Genomic DNA, 18,843 nt, shown 5'->3' on the forward strand with positions numbered 1-18,843 from the left:
CCAAAAGGTGTTTCCTTCCTTTGACAACTACAGAGTGATATAAGTAGGACCCAGGTGAACCAACAGGATACATATTTGGCTGCACCGTGGTATGGAATACATTCCTGACTAAAACAGAAGATGTCTAGGTAGGACAGTCAGAAAGTGAGGGATGGGATGGCTCGTGAGGGTTAAAGAGGTATTGAGTTAGGTATTGGAGTAGGTATTGAATAGTACTAGACCTCAAAGTAAATGATACCCAAATAAGGATTTGTCTGGTTATTGATAATCTTCACTGAAGTCCGGATGAGAATAAACAGATCATACGTGTAAGGGATGCTCACACTGGGGCATTAGCGTGACATTCAGAAACCATTATGGCAGTGCGTAGATACATGTATTTTTCTGCCATGTGTTCACTGAACCAGTGACTGGACTGATTCATACCCACCTCGGTTACAGGAATTATTGGAGTGAAACTGGCACACAATTTAAAATGTTTGTGTTTTTACTCCACGACAATGGTAAATGCCAATGGTGCCAAGTACAGTTGTAGATCTACTTTGTCCAATCGTTATGTGTTTAAAAGGATATTAAATTATAACATAATTCTTTACAAGGGGACAATGGTTAATTTAATACGAGGAAGCCACAGGAGTTGTGGCTGAGATATCTTTTACTCGTCGTCAGAATTAGAGTCGTTGCTTAACGTCTGTCTGTGCAAGGTGGAGGCTACAGACTCTCTTATATTATAGATCGAAATTGTAAGTATAGATACAACCGCCAGTTACACCGTAGCATAAGGATTATCTACGGTTCAGGTCGACGTAGCTCCAGGTTACTGAGAGAGTCTGATCCGAGCTCCCGTTTAATCATACAGCCTCACTATCACAACACAAATACCCGTGGCATTGAGAAGATAAAAACACAACTGCCTGCCTCAGTATCTGCCATCAGAAACTACAATATTCAAAGATAAAAGAATTACATATTTGAAAATAATATCAAGTTAGGCATTGTTTAATCAATGGTAATCTCCATCAGTTCGAGCGTTTTTCATTCCTCGCAGAACATTATTCATGTACCTTGAGAACAGAATCTGTACTTTAAATTTTAAGTCTTTTAGAACACAGCAATCCAACTTGTACCGTTGGCACGGACATGGTGTTAAGGCCAGAGATTGCAATGGTTGTGCCTACAAAATAGTAAGGGTCACTTATTCTATTATGTATATTAGTTTTAGCCTATTCAAAAGTTACAATTGCGTTTTTTTTTTTACTTTATACGAACTTTGAAATATTTTCTTATAGAATTAGTATGATGCAATTTTATTTAAATAATATTTTGAAACAAACATATTCCTGAAAGGTTAACGTGATCCAGTCCATTACCATTAAGTGGGTTGAAAAAGTTGGAGGTCGCAAAAACGGGTGTGGCCAAAGAAGTGTAACTAGAATTATTTTCCAAAAGACGTGGCTAGTGTAATTAGTGCTGTAGATTAAGACATGTTAAGTGCAGTCCTGGACTGCACGCAGTGTGCCACCTGCCTGGTACTTGGGTGAGTTTTGTGCAATTGCAACCATACATATAACACAACAGATGTATGCCTAAAACAAGCCAGACCATTTGTTTTTGCCAATGTTTGATAGTAAAACGAGTACAACAGTGATTTAGTTGCGAATAATTAGGACTGAAATTGGATCAGTTGTGAACATATGGGACTGTGCAATAACCCTTACCTAGGCCTCTGGAAGTGATAGTTGCCTTCCTGGTGTCCCAGTCACTCTGGCACTTCATTTCACACCACTTGCCTCTGCAGTTTATCGTGCTTAGACACATGTCCTTTTCATCCCACATCATTCTGAAATCCCCCCTCTGCCCATCTCACGCGTCTTTTTCCCTTATGTCTTAAACAGTAGCATGCATTTTTTGCTTCCTCGCCAAAACTATTGTCAACCATGTATGTGCACATGTTTAAGGCCTATCATGTCAGAAAATAGTTTCATCATGGTGGGGGATATGGTCGAGTCTACTTAAGATTTTAGCCCCTACTACATTTTCACTGTCGTAGCGTTTATTAGACTTTTACACCTAGAAGCAGCTGCTTATGTGTCACCAACAGTAGGGGAGCTTGGGTGCTCGCATTTTTGTTCGCAATCCTTTTCACAAGACTTTTCTGCTATAGTGACCATGGGTATCCTACTTGTTTGTCGTTACAGGCGTGTCTGGTGTTCTGAATATAATTGTGCAAAACAACAAATGGATATCACTTAAGGTATCCACAAATGCAAACATTGCTGGAATGCATGCATTTTGTTAGGATTAGCACGTTTCTCGAAGGATTCTACGATTCATTTTGATTTAGGTTTACAGCTCTTCAGATTTCCTACTGCTTTTATGTTTTGCTGCAGCACAATTGTGTTTATTGTCCTCAGTTACTTTAACACCCTCAAGAGGAGCTCTGAATTGATCGTCACCAGAAGCAGCTTTTACCTTGCATTCTTGACAGCAGAGTCCATGTGCACACACTGCGTCCGGCTTCAATGTGCACGTACTGGCATTGCAGCAGGGATTTGTGCATTCCTTGAAAATACAATAAAAAGAAATTGAAGAACAGGTGTTTATTCAAGTCACATAGCTTTATTCGGTTACTTTCAACCATAAAAGCAAACAACCAACAATTGAGTAAAAAAGAAAAAGAAGTTTAGTTAAAAAAGGGATAAGAATAAAATAGAATAACATATGTTCAGCCTTAAAACACATAAAATTACTTGCCATCAAAATCAAAATGCACCTGACCCCCTAATATCTATAATTTAAATTAAACATGGGGTTTTATTTCAATCTTAGGTGCATAATTAAAATTTAGCAGCTAAAACACTTTTTTCTTATGTTTTTTTTTTTTTTTCCTTTTAAAATTTGTTCCTCATCATCGTTTTTCCCCAGGGAACTGATACGTATATGCCAAGCAGCTACAATATACTTGCTAACCGCACAAGATAGAGGGAGGGAAGTATCCCTCATCATGATCCTTAAGGCAGCCATGCAGTGTCTTATCCCCATATTTCTACACACAGGTCGTAACCACTTCCGTCGCGCAATCGTATATGCAGGGCATATAAACATAAAATGTACAATAGATTCTGAAATATGATTACAACTAGGACAAGGATCAGATCTTGTAGTCAAACAGGTGTTTATTCATTTACACCCTGATACATGACACCATAAAAACACGAGCTGCTGAGTGGAAAATATTGCCTGAGCGCAGAGCCGGCTTTAGGACTGGTGGCGCCCTGTGCGACAGTTTATTGTGGCGCCCCCATCCCATGACCTCCTCGGTTTCACTCACTACCACCTGGCAAATGTGCCTCTAATTTCTCCATCCCTCTATCGCTCCCCTTTCACATACGTTCATGTGTTTTAAAGCACTTGTAAAGGCTGGCTTTACTAATCCACTCGGCTACCCACATAAAATATAGGGTCATATTTAGGAACCCCTAGCGCCATTCTAACGCCACATTAGCATCAATTTTTTTATGCTAATGTGGCATTAGAAGGCCAAAAATGATGCGCCATATTTACAACGTGGCGTAATGCATGCATAGCGCCACTTTGTAACCCTTTGTGCTACATTATGCCTGTGCCAGGCATAATGTATGCAAAGGGGCCATCCCCCCCATTAGGCGGGGCCAAAAATGTGGCGCAACGAAACTGGCAGATTTCTTTGCGTCATTTTTTTCCGGCACTTTAACGCCTGCTCAGAGCAGGCATTAAAAGGAGGCTTCCATTGGTTACAATGGGCCTCTGGGTGCTTTGCAAGATTAGCGTGAACATTTTTTACACTAATCCTGCAAAGCGCCAGACTAGCATAAAAAATTCTGACTCTAGTCCCTTAACTACCGCCATGGTATGCCGTATTTTAAATATGACGCACACATGGTGGCATTAGGGGGCGCTGAGGGGTGCAAGAAAAGTGGTGCTGCACTTTGTGCAGTGCCACTTTTCTTAAATATGCCCCATAGTTCTGTTTTTTGCAGCAGGCATATTATCCCTCTGTGCTACTTTATGTTGAGTCAAAGCTGCCACTAGGCAAAACTCCCATCTCTCTCTCTCTAGCAGGAACATTAATCACAAGAGGTATCTTGACATTTTAATTGTTTCTTGAAGGCTAAGCGCACAAGGAACTTTTCAGAAGATGCTTTTAAATCGCAAGTTTTGGAAGTTATTGCTAAACACAGAGCCCCCCTGATGTCAGCGCCTGGTGCGGTTGCACCGCTCCACCGACCAGAAGCCGGCCCTGCATGAGCGTCATATGAGCTCACTTGTCTACTGCGTGAACTTCACGGGCATTTCACCAAGCTTTAACTTTGGGAAAGAATGATTGAAGCTAGTGCTGACAAATAAGTTTACTTTGTACATTAAGGTAGGTGCTGTAGCGGTAAACCAGCGCTTGCGTTCAGGTAACTCATCTGAGAGACTGGGTTCAAGTCATGGAAAGGTGCCAAAGTCGTTTGCCGGATATCGCTGTGCAACATTAAGGCCGGATTACGAGTTTAGGTGTAATTTAAGGCACATGACAAATAACGATACCAAAGGGCACGTCTTGGGAATAACTTGGATTTTTTGTGTTTAACGTAAAAATCCAGATGGTACGTTAAATACCGTAGAATTTCCCCTGTTAATTTAACCAGGTTCGGACTGCCAACATTTAATAAAGGTTGAGTTATTATACGCATCCGAAAATTATGGAATACTTTAAATAAAACAAACTTGCTATTCTGACTTGTGCACAAACAGTGGTTTACACATAGGTCGGAATTAACTGACCCACTAGTAATCAGACCACTAATGCTGCTTTGCAGAAGCTAGTAAATGTCTCGTATTTTGTTCACGGACAATGTACCAACATTAATTTTTCTAATTCAAAACAGCAGCACAGGCAACTGAGAAATGTGCAACAAACCAGCACACCCTACAAATAAAATCTTGATAATTAGTACCTCTGTGAAAATTAGAACCACCTGGACACATTATGTACTCCAGCCCTGCATAGCTTTTCACAAGACAGTATGTCTTATTTTCTCTCAAGGACACCATTGTTAACACTGTCTCTCTAAAAACAAAATTGGAGCATCGATTGACACTAGTAACGAAATACTAAACTCGGATCTCAATGATGTCTGCAAGCGGCTTGAAAATGAATACTTTATGCACATAAATATCTTGAATGCATAAAACATGCCAAAAAGCATGTCATCTCTATTTTATATTTCAAGAAAAACATTCGGCTTTTGAATTTATGGACGTGGTTCTGCGCCACGCTGAAAGGGATGCAGAGGGCAGTGTTGAAAGACACTGCTGTAGCAATGCTCCATGGCAGATGACAAAGTGCATCTATCAGATGTGAGCGGGAACAATGCTGCTGCCCGAGAACATTCGGCCCAGAGAGTGTTGCAGAGGAAGATGGTGATGTTTGAACTACATGTTAAACTAGGTCATGTAATCTGCAATTATGATGAACACAACCATCACACAAAAAAACACATAGTAACCAAGCTTCCCCCCCATCCCCCATAAAATTTACATTCTCCCCCACGACCCCATTGAGCTGGTCCTTGGGCCAGCTCCCCCCACTGCCCGCTCAACAAGTCCACTGCCTTCTGATTGATCCCTGCTTTCCGTTTGTCCTACCCACCTGGGTGCTTCATTCAGTGTCTGTCCTGTTGCTCTGTTGTCCCGTGATCACCTGCATTGCCTGTAATTGACTCACTACGATTTTTTCTTGTGTTTGCCCACATTATCTGTGACTACCAATCTCGCTTTTCTGCCATAATTGTGTGTTTACCATTTTTTCCACCTCATATTGCTTGTTTCTATCTTTCTTGCTTCTATCTACATTGTACGGTACCATACAAAGACACGTCAATAAATTGCTTTTTTCACATGCTTTCTGTTGTTTAATTTTCCCTCCTGCCCCTTCTTTCTTGCCTGTTTCACCACCACTTCCTGTCTGCCCCCACCGCCACCCACTCCTCCAAGGACCTGCTTAATAGAGGCTGAAGTATGGTGCACCAAAGGCAAGCCACTCGGTGCCACTCCGGGCCTGGACCATACCCAGCACCAGATACCCTTACCACCTGCTACCCGCAGATACACTGCCACCGAGCTCTGATCCCCCGGACCCTTGACCCTGCTCTATCAACTGCTGCCACTTCTCTCCATGATCCACAGAGGGGCTTTTTTCTGCCAGCACTGTCTCTTCTCCTGCAACATTGAGCTCTTGCACACACTACCACCACCACGCCTACCACCCCTGCTCCAGAACAGCTCCACTGGACACAATCACCTCCCCCACCCCAACATCATATTCCTCACTGAGAGCTAGCTCAGTTCCATATCTGCACCCAACACCGCCACAGCCACACTCAAAGGCTGCAAGATAGCACACTGAGACCCCATCAACAAACACAGAAGTGATATCGTCATCATCCACAAATAAACCACTAACTGTACCACCATCACAGACAACACCACCCGAATCATGGACCGCCTCAACTTCCAACCGATGGCATAACCACCATCAGAGTCACCCTCTCTTATGACCTTCAGGTCCTCACCCCAGTTTCTGCAATGCCATCCCCGAAATCATTGCACCACTCGCCATTGACTCCAAACACTACATCTTCCTCAGAGACCTCAGTTTTCACCTCAGTGATCTCAATGACACCAACACCACCAATCTCCTCAAAAGCATGAACAACATCAACATCCCTCAACTAGTAACCAACCCAACACACATCGCACGACACACACCCAAACCCATCTTCGTGGCCAGCGACAGAGTCAAGTATATACATGTCTCCGAGTTCACCTGGACAGATCACAACATTGTCCACTTCACTATCACGGGATCCCCAGCACGCCACCAAGATACCCAGCAACTCACACTGTAGCTGGAACATAGTATCAGAAAGCCAGTGGACCGATATCCTCAACACCTCCCACCCTAACGCTGCAACTAACATAGATCAGGCCATCAGGAAGTTCTCCTCCTGGGTCACTGATTGCGCTGACAGAATCGCCCCTGTCAAAACCACCAAACTCAAGAGATCCTTCAAACAGGCCAGTTGGTACATCCCAGAACTGAGAACCACTAAATGCTATTGCAAATGACTTGAAAGGAAATGGTTTCTCAGCAAAGACCCACAGACCAAAAAAGGTTCAAGACATCTCTCATCCATTACCATGAATACCTGAAAGAGATGAAAAGGAGTGTCCTTCCTGACCGCATCTCTGCCAGTTCGCACCACAACAAAGAACTCTTCAACATCATCAGAGAGTTCTCCAACATCTTAGCCACTAAAAACATCACCCCTCCCCCCAAGGACTTGGGACACCCTAGCGGACTTCTTCCACAACCAGATATCCACATCTATAAAAACTTCAAACCCCAACCACCACCACCAATTTCCTTACCCTCCTTGCTCACACATACGCAAATCCTAACCTCCATCTTACCTCCTGAGACCATCTTACCGCACAAGACACCACAGCCATCATAAACTCCGCCCCCTCATGAGCTCCCACTGACATCTGCCCCGACTATATCTTCAACCTTGGGAGCAAGATGATCATCAAATAGCTCACCACCATTTTCAACACATCCATCACCATGCCCACCTTCCTGAAAGAATGGAAACAAGCAGAAGTCAAAGATCTTCTCAAGAATCTGTCCACTGACCCCCATGAACTCAAGAACTACTGCCCCATCTCTCTGCCTCCCGTTCCTGCTAAAGCCCTCAAAAAGGCCATCAACCAACAACTTACTGAGCACATATAGACCAACAATCTTCTGGACACTTCCTAATCCAGTTTCCACACCAATTACAGCACCGAAACTGCCACCAACTACATCAGAACCTTTCTTTACTAGGAAGAAACTTCAGGCCATATCCTCTTCGACCTCTCAGCAGCATTTGGCACCGTATCCCACCACACCATCATCACATCAAGAGGCTTCACCACATTGGAATCCAAAGAGATGCCCTCAAATGGCTTGCCTCCTTCCTCATCGGGAGAATCCAAAGAATCAGCTTCCTCCCTTCACCTCAGAACCTTAGAACATCATCTGAGGTGTCCTACAAGGATCATCCTCGGTCCTACACTGTTCAACACCTACATGTCCACCTGGCCAACACTGTCAGAACCCCTGGACTCAACATCATATGATAGGCCAACAACACCCAGTTCATCCTCTCACTTTCAGAAGACCTCTCCATCATGATGGCCAACTTGCGCAGGTACATGATGAGCGTCGCCAACTGGATGAAAGACAACTGCCTAAATAAACTCAGCAAAGCCAAAACGGTAGATCATCAGAAACATCACCTCCCCACAGAATGGCTCCTAGTGGCCTCCTGAGCTAGGATCCCCTCCCATGCCGGCAGACAATGCTCGCAATGTTGGCATCATTTTGGACAGTAAACTCACCATGAAAAGGCAGATTAATACAGTCTCCTCCATCTGCTTCCTAACCCTTTGCATGCTCTACAAGATCATAAAGTGGCTCCCCATTACCACTAGGCAAACTGTCACTCAAGCCCTTGTCACCAGTTGGCTGGATTACAGCAATGTACTCTGCATAAGAATCACCTCTCACGTTCTGAAGAGACCGCAGACCACATGGAATTCAGCGGGCAGACTGAACCTTCTCAAGAGGACCTACATCTCCCTCTACTTCAGGAAGTTCCATTGGCGCTCCATTCAGAAGAGATGTAATTTCAAGATGCTGATCCACACCTACAAAGCCCTACACAATGAGGGACCAGCATACATGAACCACAGCCTGAACTTCCACCAACCCTCCAACACCTGCGCTCCAATTCCCTCTTCCTCGCTCACACCCCTTGCATCCGAAGCAATACTGAGTATGCTCCTTCTCCTACCTCGCAGCAAATTCATGAAACCACCTCTGCCTTCACCTCCAGACCCCTTCCTCTCTGTTGGAATTCAGTAGAAGACTCAAGACTTGGCTGTTCAAATGAACCCTGAAGCTCACCATAAAAAGACAGATCAACGCAGGAGTCTCAGCGCCTTGATACCCTTATGGGTGATTAGCCAGGCTATACAAATCCTGTTTGATTGATTGATTGATTCTCAAATTATGATTTTTTTTAATGGTGTGGCGTATGGCACAGATTGAGGTGCCAGGTATAGCAAAAACTGTCAGAATGAACATTTATGGTCTAGGTGAATTTGTTCTGGGAGGATGTCATCTAACATTGTCAGTAATATTTTAGTGTATATTTTGACATCTAAATTAAGATGTGTTATTGGTTGATACCAGTGGCGGTTGGTAGTTTTAGGTGGGAGGGGGGCGGGGAGCACACTCACACTCATTCATTCACACACGCACGCACATCCATTCACAACACTCATCAACATTCAAACATACACGCACGCACCAAAAATTCATTAAAAAAACACAGACACACTTAACTTCAGCTCGGAGGTCCCAGGAGGGTTGGGACTACTGCCTTCCCTCTTTGGCTGACCTTAGGTCAGCCAATGAGGGAAGGCAGCAGTCCCAACTTCGTCACAATGTGGGATGGGGTCAGTGAGACTACTGACCCCTCCCCACTCTGTGACGAGGTGTCACTGATTCACACTCGCCCTTGGCACTTCAGTGCTTAAACCTGAAGAGCCCAGGTCAAAGTCAATGGGTGACGCTTCCCCTCGTCATGGAGGGGAAGGGCCTCGAGGCACCTTTGCTGAGCTGAGGAGCTCACGCCCATAGGAGCTGTGACCTCTTCAGCCCAGTAAAGTTCAGCTGAGAGAGCCAGAAGTCTGTGCAAATCGTGCACGTCTCACTCCTGGCTGCCTGATCTGAACATGAAGAGTGTCTGTCAGGCATGCCTTTGCTCAGCCTGACAGGCATTCTTCATGAGGGGCAAAAGGTGGTGGCGTGGCTTGTTGATACAATGTATTTAGCTGAGTCCTTTCCCTGCTTATAGATGGAGGACATGATTGCCTTGGTCATTGTGGGAGTGACTCCATGCCCCCTAAAAAAGTTAGAGACTGTCAAGAAGAGGGAGTAGTAGAGGAGTGAAGGTTTCATAAAACCCTCCCGTGGACTGGTCAGGACCAGGTAATTTATTTGTGGAATGCAATAGTGTGTTCTTCTCCATTGTCAGTGTTTTCCCCAGAGCCTCCCATGATCTGTATCACATTACCCTTCTGTTTTTTTCTCTGAATTGTTTTGCCAAACATGTTTCTGTTTTATTCCCTTTTGAGAATCTATATTTTTTAAGCGTAGGATGGCTGTCACCTTGATTTATTTCCAACACTCTCAATCCCCACCTAAATGCTGCACCACTCCTACACATGGATGAGGTCGCTCTATAATTCGAGCCTGCAAGTTGTAACTCTTGTTCGAATTGTTCTTTCTGGAGTTGCCTCATTCTCCAGACATTGGTCACTAATGCCGTGCAGTAACCATGAAGCACTGCCTTAAACGTGTCCTACAGAGTTGCACATGTCATTCTCTCTACATTAAGTCTGAATCTATGTCCAGAGGTCTTCTTTGAAGACAGGTCACATAGTAATGAGGGGTGAAATATCCACTTCCCTTTCCTACCGGGTCTAAACTCCCAATCCTGCTCAAAGACACACGATCTGATACATAAATCTGCCTTCGGTAGTTATGACAGGAATGAGGGAGCTGCTGATTATTATATAGTCATTCGCAGAAAATATCCTATAGGCATGGGAAAATAAAGTGTATTCCTGGTCTACTTTGTGGTGCTCCCTCCAAATTTCACAAAGGCCAAGTCTTGTATGGAATGTTTTAAAGTTCGAGAGAAGGCCCCTAGATGTGTAGCCTCATTTCCCACTCAATATACCTATAAGTTCCAAACTGTATTGAAGTCCCCCATTACAAGAATACCTGCCTCTGCAAACTCTGCCACATTGGCTAAGAAGGTATAGAGGAAGGCATCTTGACCCACGTTTGGAACGTAGGCTACTGCAATCGTACATTTTCTTCCATTTAGATTGTCTTTCACCAGAAAATTCTCCCCGCTTTTTCTTTCTTTGTATTGTGCGGTGAGAAGGGGAGGCACCCAGAGAGAAACAAAGCTATGCTTCGAGCCCTGGGAGGAGCCTTCCCCGGTCAATCTACCTATGTGTTCCAGACTGTATTGAAGTCCCCCATTCTGAGAATATTCCTGTCTGCAAACTCTGCCACATTGGCTAGGAAGGTGCAGAGGAAGGCATCTTAACCCATGTTTGGAGCATAGGCTACTGCAATCGTACGTTTTCTGCATTTAGATTACCAAATCTTTTGTCTCTTCAGACTTTTTAAGAGGCGTTTGTTGGAACGCCAAGATGTTGAATTTCATATCATATGCACATGCACATTTACCAATCTCTTGTTAGAGGCGTTCAGCCCCTCAGCATTCAGCATAAGAATTTTAACCACATGTTCCGTTGGAAGGATACTGTTCTCCTTACAATCACAATCCCTATCTGCGTCGAATCTGCAGGTTCTGGCACACAGCAGGTGAGTGAAGGTTTTCCCTGCATCCAGTTCAGTGTATGTATCCCACAGGCACCACAAACCCCAAGACAACAATTCCCTATTGGATTAAGCATTTCAAACATGTAAAGAAAAAAAGAGTACATTAATACAAACAACAGTGTGTTATTCGGTTGAGCTCCCCTCCACGATACCCATCAGGACCAACCAGTTGCCATGATTTATACCAACAAGACACTGCTTTGGGTCAAGTTGTACAGGATAAAGCCTGTTAGCATACAAACATATACAACCCCCAACATGACTAAAACAGCGAAGCTCCAAAAGAGGGCACCTAATGACTAGAGCAAATGGGGCAGAATAAAGGAGAAAACAGAGAGAAAAATAATTTTCAGACAACACAGACTATCTCATCCATCAGAAAGGACTTTGCAGACCCTCTGCAAGAATTGTAGTTACGCACTGTGCCATTTTTTCATAAGGGTTACAGTATTATCTGTTGCTGAAAGAAGCTGACTAGGTCGCTCCTCATGTTAGTTGAAAAGGATTACGTGAGGGGTTAAAGTTACTACAGTTTCTTGTGGCCCTGGCTTCTGGGGCCCTAGGAGTTTTTCATTCCTTCCTGTCTGGCCCCAGCAGTTTTCTCCCTCACTCTCAGGCGATCAGGGTCGCAGTCTTAAGGTGCCTCCTCCAGCTGTAAAGCCAGGATATTTGCATCTGATAATCTAAATGTAGAAACTTGAGGTTTATTTTTATATTCAAATGGAATTCTGAATGGGAACATCCTATGATTCTGTATTTTCTCTTTTCGAAGCATGTTTGTGATAGGTCAGAAATGTTGGTAGCGTGTCAAAGTGGAAGATGATAGTTCTTGGAATAGCACGTATTCATAATGACTACGTTTGATGTTGTCCCTTTTCCTCACCACCGTGAGTACCCTTTCCTTGACCTGGAAATCATGAAATTTTACCAGGGCATCTCTAGGTCTGCACATGTCCCCATCATGCAATTGTCCCACTATGTGGGCTATAGCTAATTTCAGCATCACCTGATCATTCTGGAGTGGTGTAAGAAAAGGAGCCCTGTGATGATGATACATAGATCAGTTCCTTCTGCATCTTCCTGTAGGTTCTTGTATTCAGATATTTTCTATTGTCTTGCAATTTTCCAACTCTTCAAGTTTTAGTAGTGACGTTTTGGCTTCTGTCTGGAGGTTTACCATTGCATCCCTCAATACTCGATCATTTTCGACCAGGCATTCGATTTTGCCCTCAGCCTCTACAATTCTCATTCCTGATGAGTCGATGCCAAGCAGAGAGTTGTGATTTTCTCATTAAGGGCAGAGCAAAGGTCTGTCAGTTTTTGAGTTAAGTGCAGCTGGATTTCCTCTCACAGCTCATTCTTGAAAGCATGTAGATTAGCTCTCAAGTTTGATTTTGTTGGCATGCCCTGAGTGTAACTTGCTGAGGCCTCCCTAGTGAGTCGGCACTCACCAGTGAAGAGTCGACTAGTCTTGCAGGTTAGCCCGGCAAGGTGAGTGGGGCATCGGTGCTATAGCCAGAAAGGTCTACAGCAGGGGTTCCCCCAATGCTGACCCAAAGGGACTGTTTCCGGTGCTGAGCACCAGCACTTATTTTTGAGAGCCGGTGCTTATTCTTCTGCCTCAAGCAAATAACACATATGGGAAAGACAGAGGAAGAGAAAAACAAAAAAGCGTCACAAAGGAAAGGTAGAAAGCTGCAGGAGTGAGCTGAAGGGGCAGGGGTGGCTTCAAATGGATTGAAGAGGCCCCAGATGGTTTCAGGATTACGCTGCCTCAGTATTCCGTGCTCGCACATTTAAATGCAACAGCCCCATGTTAGGGGAGGGCTTTGGGCACCAGCATGTTTTTATTTAAAAATTAAGATCTGACATAAGGTACATACAAATTTGAGGTCTGATGCTGGTGCTTTAGTGTCTATCATATTCAAGTGCAGGGAATTCCGCCACCCAAAGGTCCTGACAGTCTACACATAAGGCCTTTGATCCCAAGCTGTTTATCATATTGGATTGGTCTGCATCATGCAGATTAAAGCTGCTGTGATGGATGTAGTCATGTGTGGGTCCCTACGCTTACCATCTTTAAAATTCTAGGCCCCAGGTCACTATTACTGCTGTGCTGAGCCCTTAGAGTTCTGTCGCAACTTCTGCCCTATCACCAAACTCCCTTTCCTCGACAAAGTCACAGAAAGATGTGTAGCGGAGCACTTCACCAAACACATCAATCAGAACAACCTTCTAGGCAATTTTCAATCTGGATACCGTCATGGTTGCAGTACCGAAATAGCAATGCTACAGATTATCGACAATGCCCTTCGAGTACTAGACTCGGGTAGCTCCTGCCTTCTGATCCTTCAAGACCTCTCAGCAGCCTTTGAGACTGTAAACCATCACACATTTCTTAACACTCTAAAACAGAGAATGTTAATTGAAGGAGTACTTCTGAAATGGTTTGAATTGTACCTCACTGGGAGATCTCAGATGAATATAGTCAAAAACTGTCTCTCAACTCCAAAGGCAGTTGTTGAGGTGTCCCTCGTGGTTCTATCCTTGCCCAGACCCTTTTTAATCTTTACATTGAACTGGTAGGGGCCCTTTTAAAAGAAGCTGGGATCCTCCATCACCTCAATGCTGATGACACCCAACTGTTCTTTAAGGTTTCCTCCACTCAATGCATCTCATTTTTCGCCACCACCCTCAACTAAATCCATGAATGGATGAATTCTCATCACCTAAAACTGAATCCCTGTAAAACTGAATTCCTCCTAGTCTCATTCTCTAATGCCCCACCTCCAGTTCAATTATGGATGGATAATCTAAACATGCTTAACAGCAAATCTACCATTGTTGACAGCACTAAATCGCTTGGTGTCCATCCTGGACAAGAGACTTAACCTCCAATCCCAAATCTGCACCATGGCCAAGAATGCGTGCTTCCAACTGCACCTTTTGTGAAAGATCCGGTGATACATTCCTGAACAAGACCTGAAAACTATTGTCCAATCCTTGGTTCTCTCTAGACTGGATTACTGTAACTCTCTCTCCTTGCAGGCCTACCCAAGACCTAACTATCTCCTTTAATATCTATCCTCCACTAGGCTGCGCATTTCATCTACAATGCCAGCACGTTGCTAGTACTGCCTCCCTGGAAGTGATCAGTGAGTGCAACAGGAAGATCCATGTACTGTACATAACTGAGAGGAAGAAAAGACCGAGATGTGCTGGCGTACACGTAAGAATTAAACTGCTAACTCTTTGCTGGCTTCCTGTGGAAGCCAGGATTATTTTCAAGACTGCTTGTATCATCCACAAAAGCCAACAATCTCAAATTATCAGGTAGCTCTATACCTTGATGAAATGCTGAAAATCTGCTGCTCAAACCTCCAACCTTCAAAAGGGAAAGATTCATGGTGCAATTCTTGTCTGGCAACATGACTAGAATTTGTTACCTCCAAATTTTCCAACTACCACCTCTTTGCAGATCTTCAAAAAGGACATTTAAAACTCTTCTCTTCCAAAGACATTTTTCTAAATAATACTCCTTGTCATTTGCCCACTCTAGTCATATGCCCTCATATTATATAACGTACCCTTGTCTATTTCATGACACCCGTGAGAGCTTTAATGATCTTTAACTCCAACTTTGTAAATATGAAATTCTGTAAATTTACCCTATTTGTTTTATCCTTTGCATTATCTAATTTGTTTTGATTTTGTAACTTGTAAATACGTAACTATCACAATGATCAATTGTAGTATCTGTAACGTTCTCTTGGTCTATTGTAAAGCACTCTGACACTCCCGGGTAACGTCTGCGCTAAATAAAAAATACCTAAATAAATATATACCTTTGTAGTGTGCTACATTAAGAGGACCAGGCAATTGTTGCTATTGTGCTGCATCACAGCATCTTCTGGTTCAGGATGCTACTGCTGCCATGCTGGTATGCTAAAATTCACTGCAATACATGGCTGTCCATGTTCAGCTCCTTGTTAAGATTGCCATCTAGGTTGTCGGGCAGTTGGAAATGATGGTCTCAACTGCAGGCTCGAGACTGCATCGTAAAGCTTTTATGGGCCCACCCTGCCTCACCTGGTTTACCAAAACAGGGTGCAGGCTCTACAGGGCCTCCCCAGAAGTTGAAGGTGACATTTGTGGGGTACAGACAGGTGGGCTCCATAGGAGCCTCAACACCGAGTGGCCATCTTGGCTCACATTCAAGCCACACCCAACATTAGCCTTTTGACAGCAAGTGTATGTTTAAGCACTTTGAACTGGTGAACTTCAAACGCAGTGTGGATATGGACAAACAGAAAAACTCTCCTAAAAATATCAGTGTAAATAATAAATTAAAAACACACAAAAGTATATAAGCCTTATTAAGATGAAAATCTGATTTAAAATCAAAATGTATCAAGACAAGACTTTGCAATCAATGCATGATACCCACTTTTCATTGACCTTGGCTGTCATATAAGGCACGAACGCTTTCTTTACTCCTTACTTTGCAAACCAAAATACCAACTCAGACTGAGGCCTTGAATACAAGTGGGCTTGTAAATTCTGATCCCTGCATAAAGCTCTGTTTGATCGAAATAATAGGTAGTGTGTCTAACCCATCCCCTACCGCCACCGCTTTCACCAAGTAAATCTCTACTGGTCAAATCCTCTGAAATATTCTGGGGTAAAATGCACAGTAAATTTTGAATACACCAATTCTACATATAATTCCCCATTTTCAGTAGGAAAATACTGGAGTGGAAATATTTACCACGCCCTTTAAATACGTCACCTTGAGGTGTCAGTATTGTCTGGGTACTAAACCCCCATCTGAGGCACTGGTAATGAGTGCTTTAATATAGGAATGAATTCCTGCATATTTCTGGATACATATAGCCATAGTTTATTTTTCAGTTTAATTCTTACGTGCACCCCAGCACACCTCGGTCTTTTCTTCCTCTCAGGTATGTACTGTACATGGATCTTCCTGTTGCACTCACTGATCACCTCCAGGCAGGCAGTACTAGCAACGTGCTCTGGACTAACACTGTCCTGCAGCACAGAGCGAGCCTTAAACTAGTGGAAGTATCAACTAGTACAAATTATGTATATGCCATCAAAAGCAACTGTAACACAGCCCCACACGCTAGTACATCTCAGAGTCCATCTTTTAACTTCTTGTAGTGACAATTATTGTCGGTGAGAGAAATGCAAAGGGAGGTAAACGATAGCCTACAAATGGAGCTGGCGTATAGGCTCCACAAGATTAACGAAAAATATATTTGGAAAAATATATGTGATTTTAGAAAATGTCTTTCATAACCTCTACTTCCCAGACAGGATTAACAAACTCATCATTATTCACACAATTTAAATCACACACCACTTTTTTACGTAGAAAAGCTAGTTCTCACAATGCCATCAGCTACAATCAACTGATAGATTTTTCTCTGGTACAACATAAATTGCTCAAACAAAGCAAAGCATGTCGGCCCAACTGGAAATGAGGCAGTACAAGTAGAGACATGGACTTAAAGGGGAAATTGTCAACAGGAAAAAAATAGGGGGAACAGACCCAGCACAAGATGACTTACAAAATCAAATTAGGTTCTAAAGCTTGCCAAAGTATTTACATTTCAGAAACTGGCCAATTGCACCACAGATCTGATAATCACCAATGCCTGAGAATTCACACTATAGAAAGCTATAGGAAATAAAAGCCTGGCCTGGTTCAGAGAGAAAGTTGGCAGTGGCCGGGTGTGGCCTCCGAGGGTGGTGTACAATAAAAATACAAGCATTTATAGTGCAATGGGTCTTGCGTTTGCTCGAGTTAGACTATTTGCATTGTAAATTCCTAACTGGACCTTTCTTGCCACATAAATTGAAAATGAAAAGTAAATCAGTTGACAGAAGCGAGTCGATTCAAAGTGTCATGGCCGCCATGAGCATTAGTGTTATTGGCTCCCTGCGTGAATGTCTAGAAAGGATCACGTCTGGGATAAAAGGCAAACCGGAGGAGCAGCCATCACACACTGTGACAGCAGGAAGCGTGACGAAGTGTGATGGCCAATAAAAATGCTGAGTTAGTGAAATCGCCTGGGAGTGAACTCAGCACACAAAGGAGGGACTTTTCACAAAATGCACCAATAAAAATGAGCATTTAAGACGAGCTCAACAAAAAATGAATAGCAAGAGTGGGCGTGGTTAAAAGCCCACAGTGAGATTACAACAGGTCAGAGCACTTGAGCACTCGACCCTAAAAAACAGGATAAGTTCTGGCCGTTGTATCGTCAGAGGCTGTTTCTCTAGAAACAGAATACATTTCTAGAGAGAAAAGCATTAATTCTGGAACCTTGCTACAAAAAAGAAGAATATTAAAGACGGACAGCCCTAAAAAAAACAAGAAGGTATGCACGGTCCCGATTAATGTACACTGCCATACCTGTTACAAGTTCAGAATCCGCTGTAGATGCAGTTAAGGACCCCTGGTTCTTATCGATGCCATAAAATGACAAATAATTGAAAAATTTGCAACATTTGCAAAATTTGCAAAATGTCAAATTTCAAATGCTGTGGCTTTATCACTTATAATATAGTTAGGATTTCAACCTCTGATATTCCTGACTTCGAGATACTCAAAGAGTCATATGCTTTTCTGTTTTCATTCCAAGTAACCCCCATAACGATAGAGAACAGCTTTTTGCCCCTTTTTGTCCCTTTTCCCCACTTCCTGTTCTTCTGCGGTTATATCTTGTACTTAATGAATACACAATTTGAAAAAAAGATCTGATAAGGCAAAAGGTTAAATAGATTCATATGAAAGCACTAAGGATGGACTATGGAGCTAAATTACTCAATGTTCTTTTTACCCTGCCCTCCTAGCTACACTTCCCTCATATTCCCTTTGATTTCCATCCACAAATCACCTGTTTTGCAAGTTTTTCAAGGCCCTCCATAAACCTACATTACAGGTGTGTACTGCTGTGCAAATTAAGGGAGCACTCTATTGTCCTCAACTCCTCAAAGACATAACCCCTACAACCTTGGTCATTCCTATTAATTCAGAGTCCTTTCTGTCTAGTGCAATCCAGTGATAGTCACTCTTTAGGAATTCCATGGTCACCTTCTCTGTGCTTGAAAGTGATGGCTCCTGCTTACACTTTCTCTTACAGCGACCAGTGCTTCACAACCGCATGATAATCAAGGCAAAGTGTGTGGCTTGTTGAGGGGATGGGGTGGTCAAACAGTGCACCAGGGTGGCGGAAGATTAGGCAAGCTCTACAGCC

The 18,843-nt window shown here is 43.3% G+C and overlaps 1 protein-coding gene across 2 annotated transcripts in view; it reads right to left on the minus strand.

Annotated features, from left to right (window-relative positions):
- ADAM12 (ADAM metallopeptidase domain 12) overlaps positions 1-18,843 on the minus strand; it is a 2,697,358-nt gene that overhangs the window by 752,994 nt on the left and 1,925,521 nt on the right. For both annotated transcript variants that reach the window (XM_069239710.1, XM_069239711.1), the window contains exon 13: positions 2,473-2,562. In XM_069239710.1, the coding sequence (XP_069095811.1) occupies positions 2,473-2,562 (90 nt within the window). The remainder of the gene's footprint in view (positions 1-2,472; positions 2,563-18,843) is intronic.

Source organism: Pleurodeles waltl, chromosome 6 (genome assembly GCF_031143425.1).
Source record: "Pleurodeles waltl isolate 20211129_DDA chromosome 6, aPleWal1.hap1.20221129, whole genome shotgun sequence".
NCBI lineage: Eukaryota > Metazoa > Chordata > Amphibia > Caudata > Salamandridae > Pleurodeles > Pleurodeles waltl.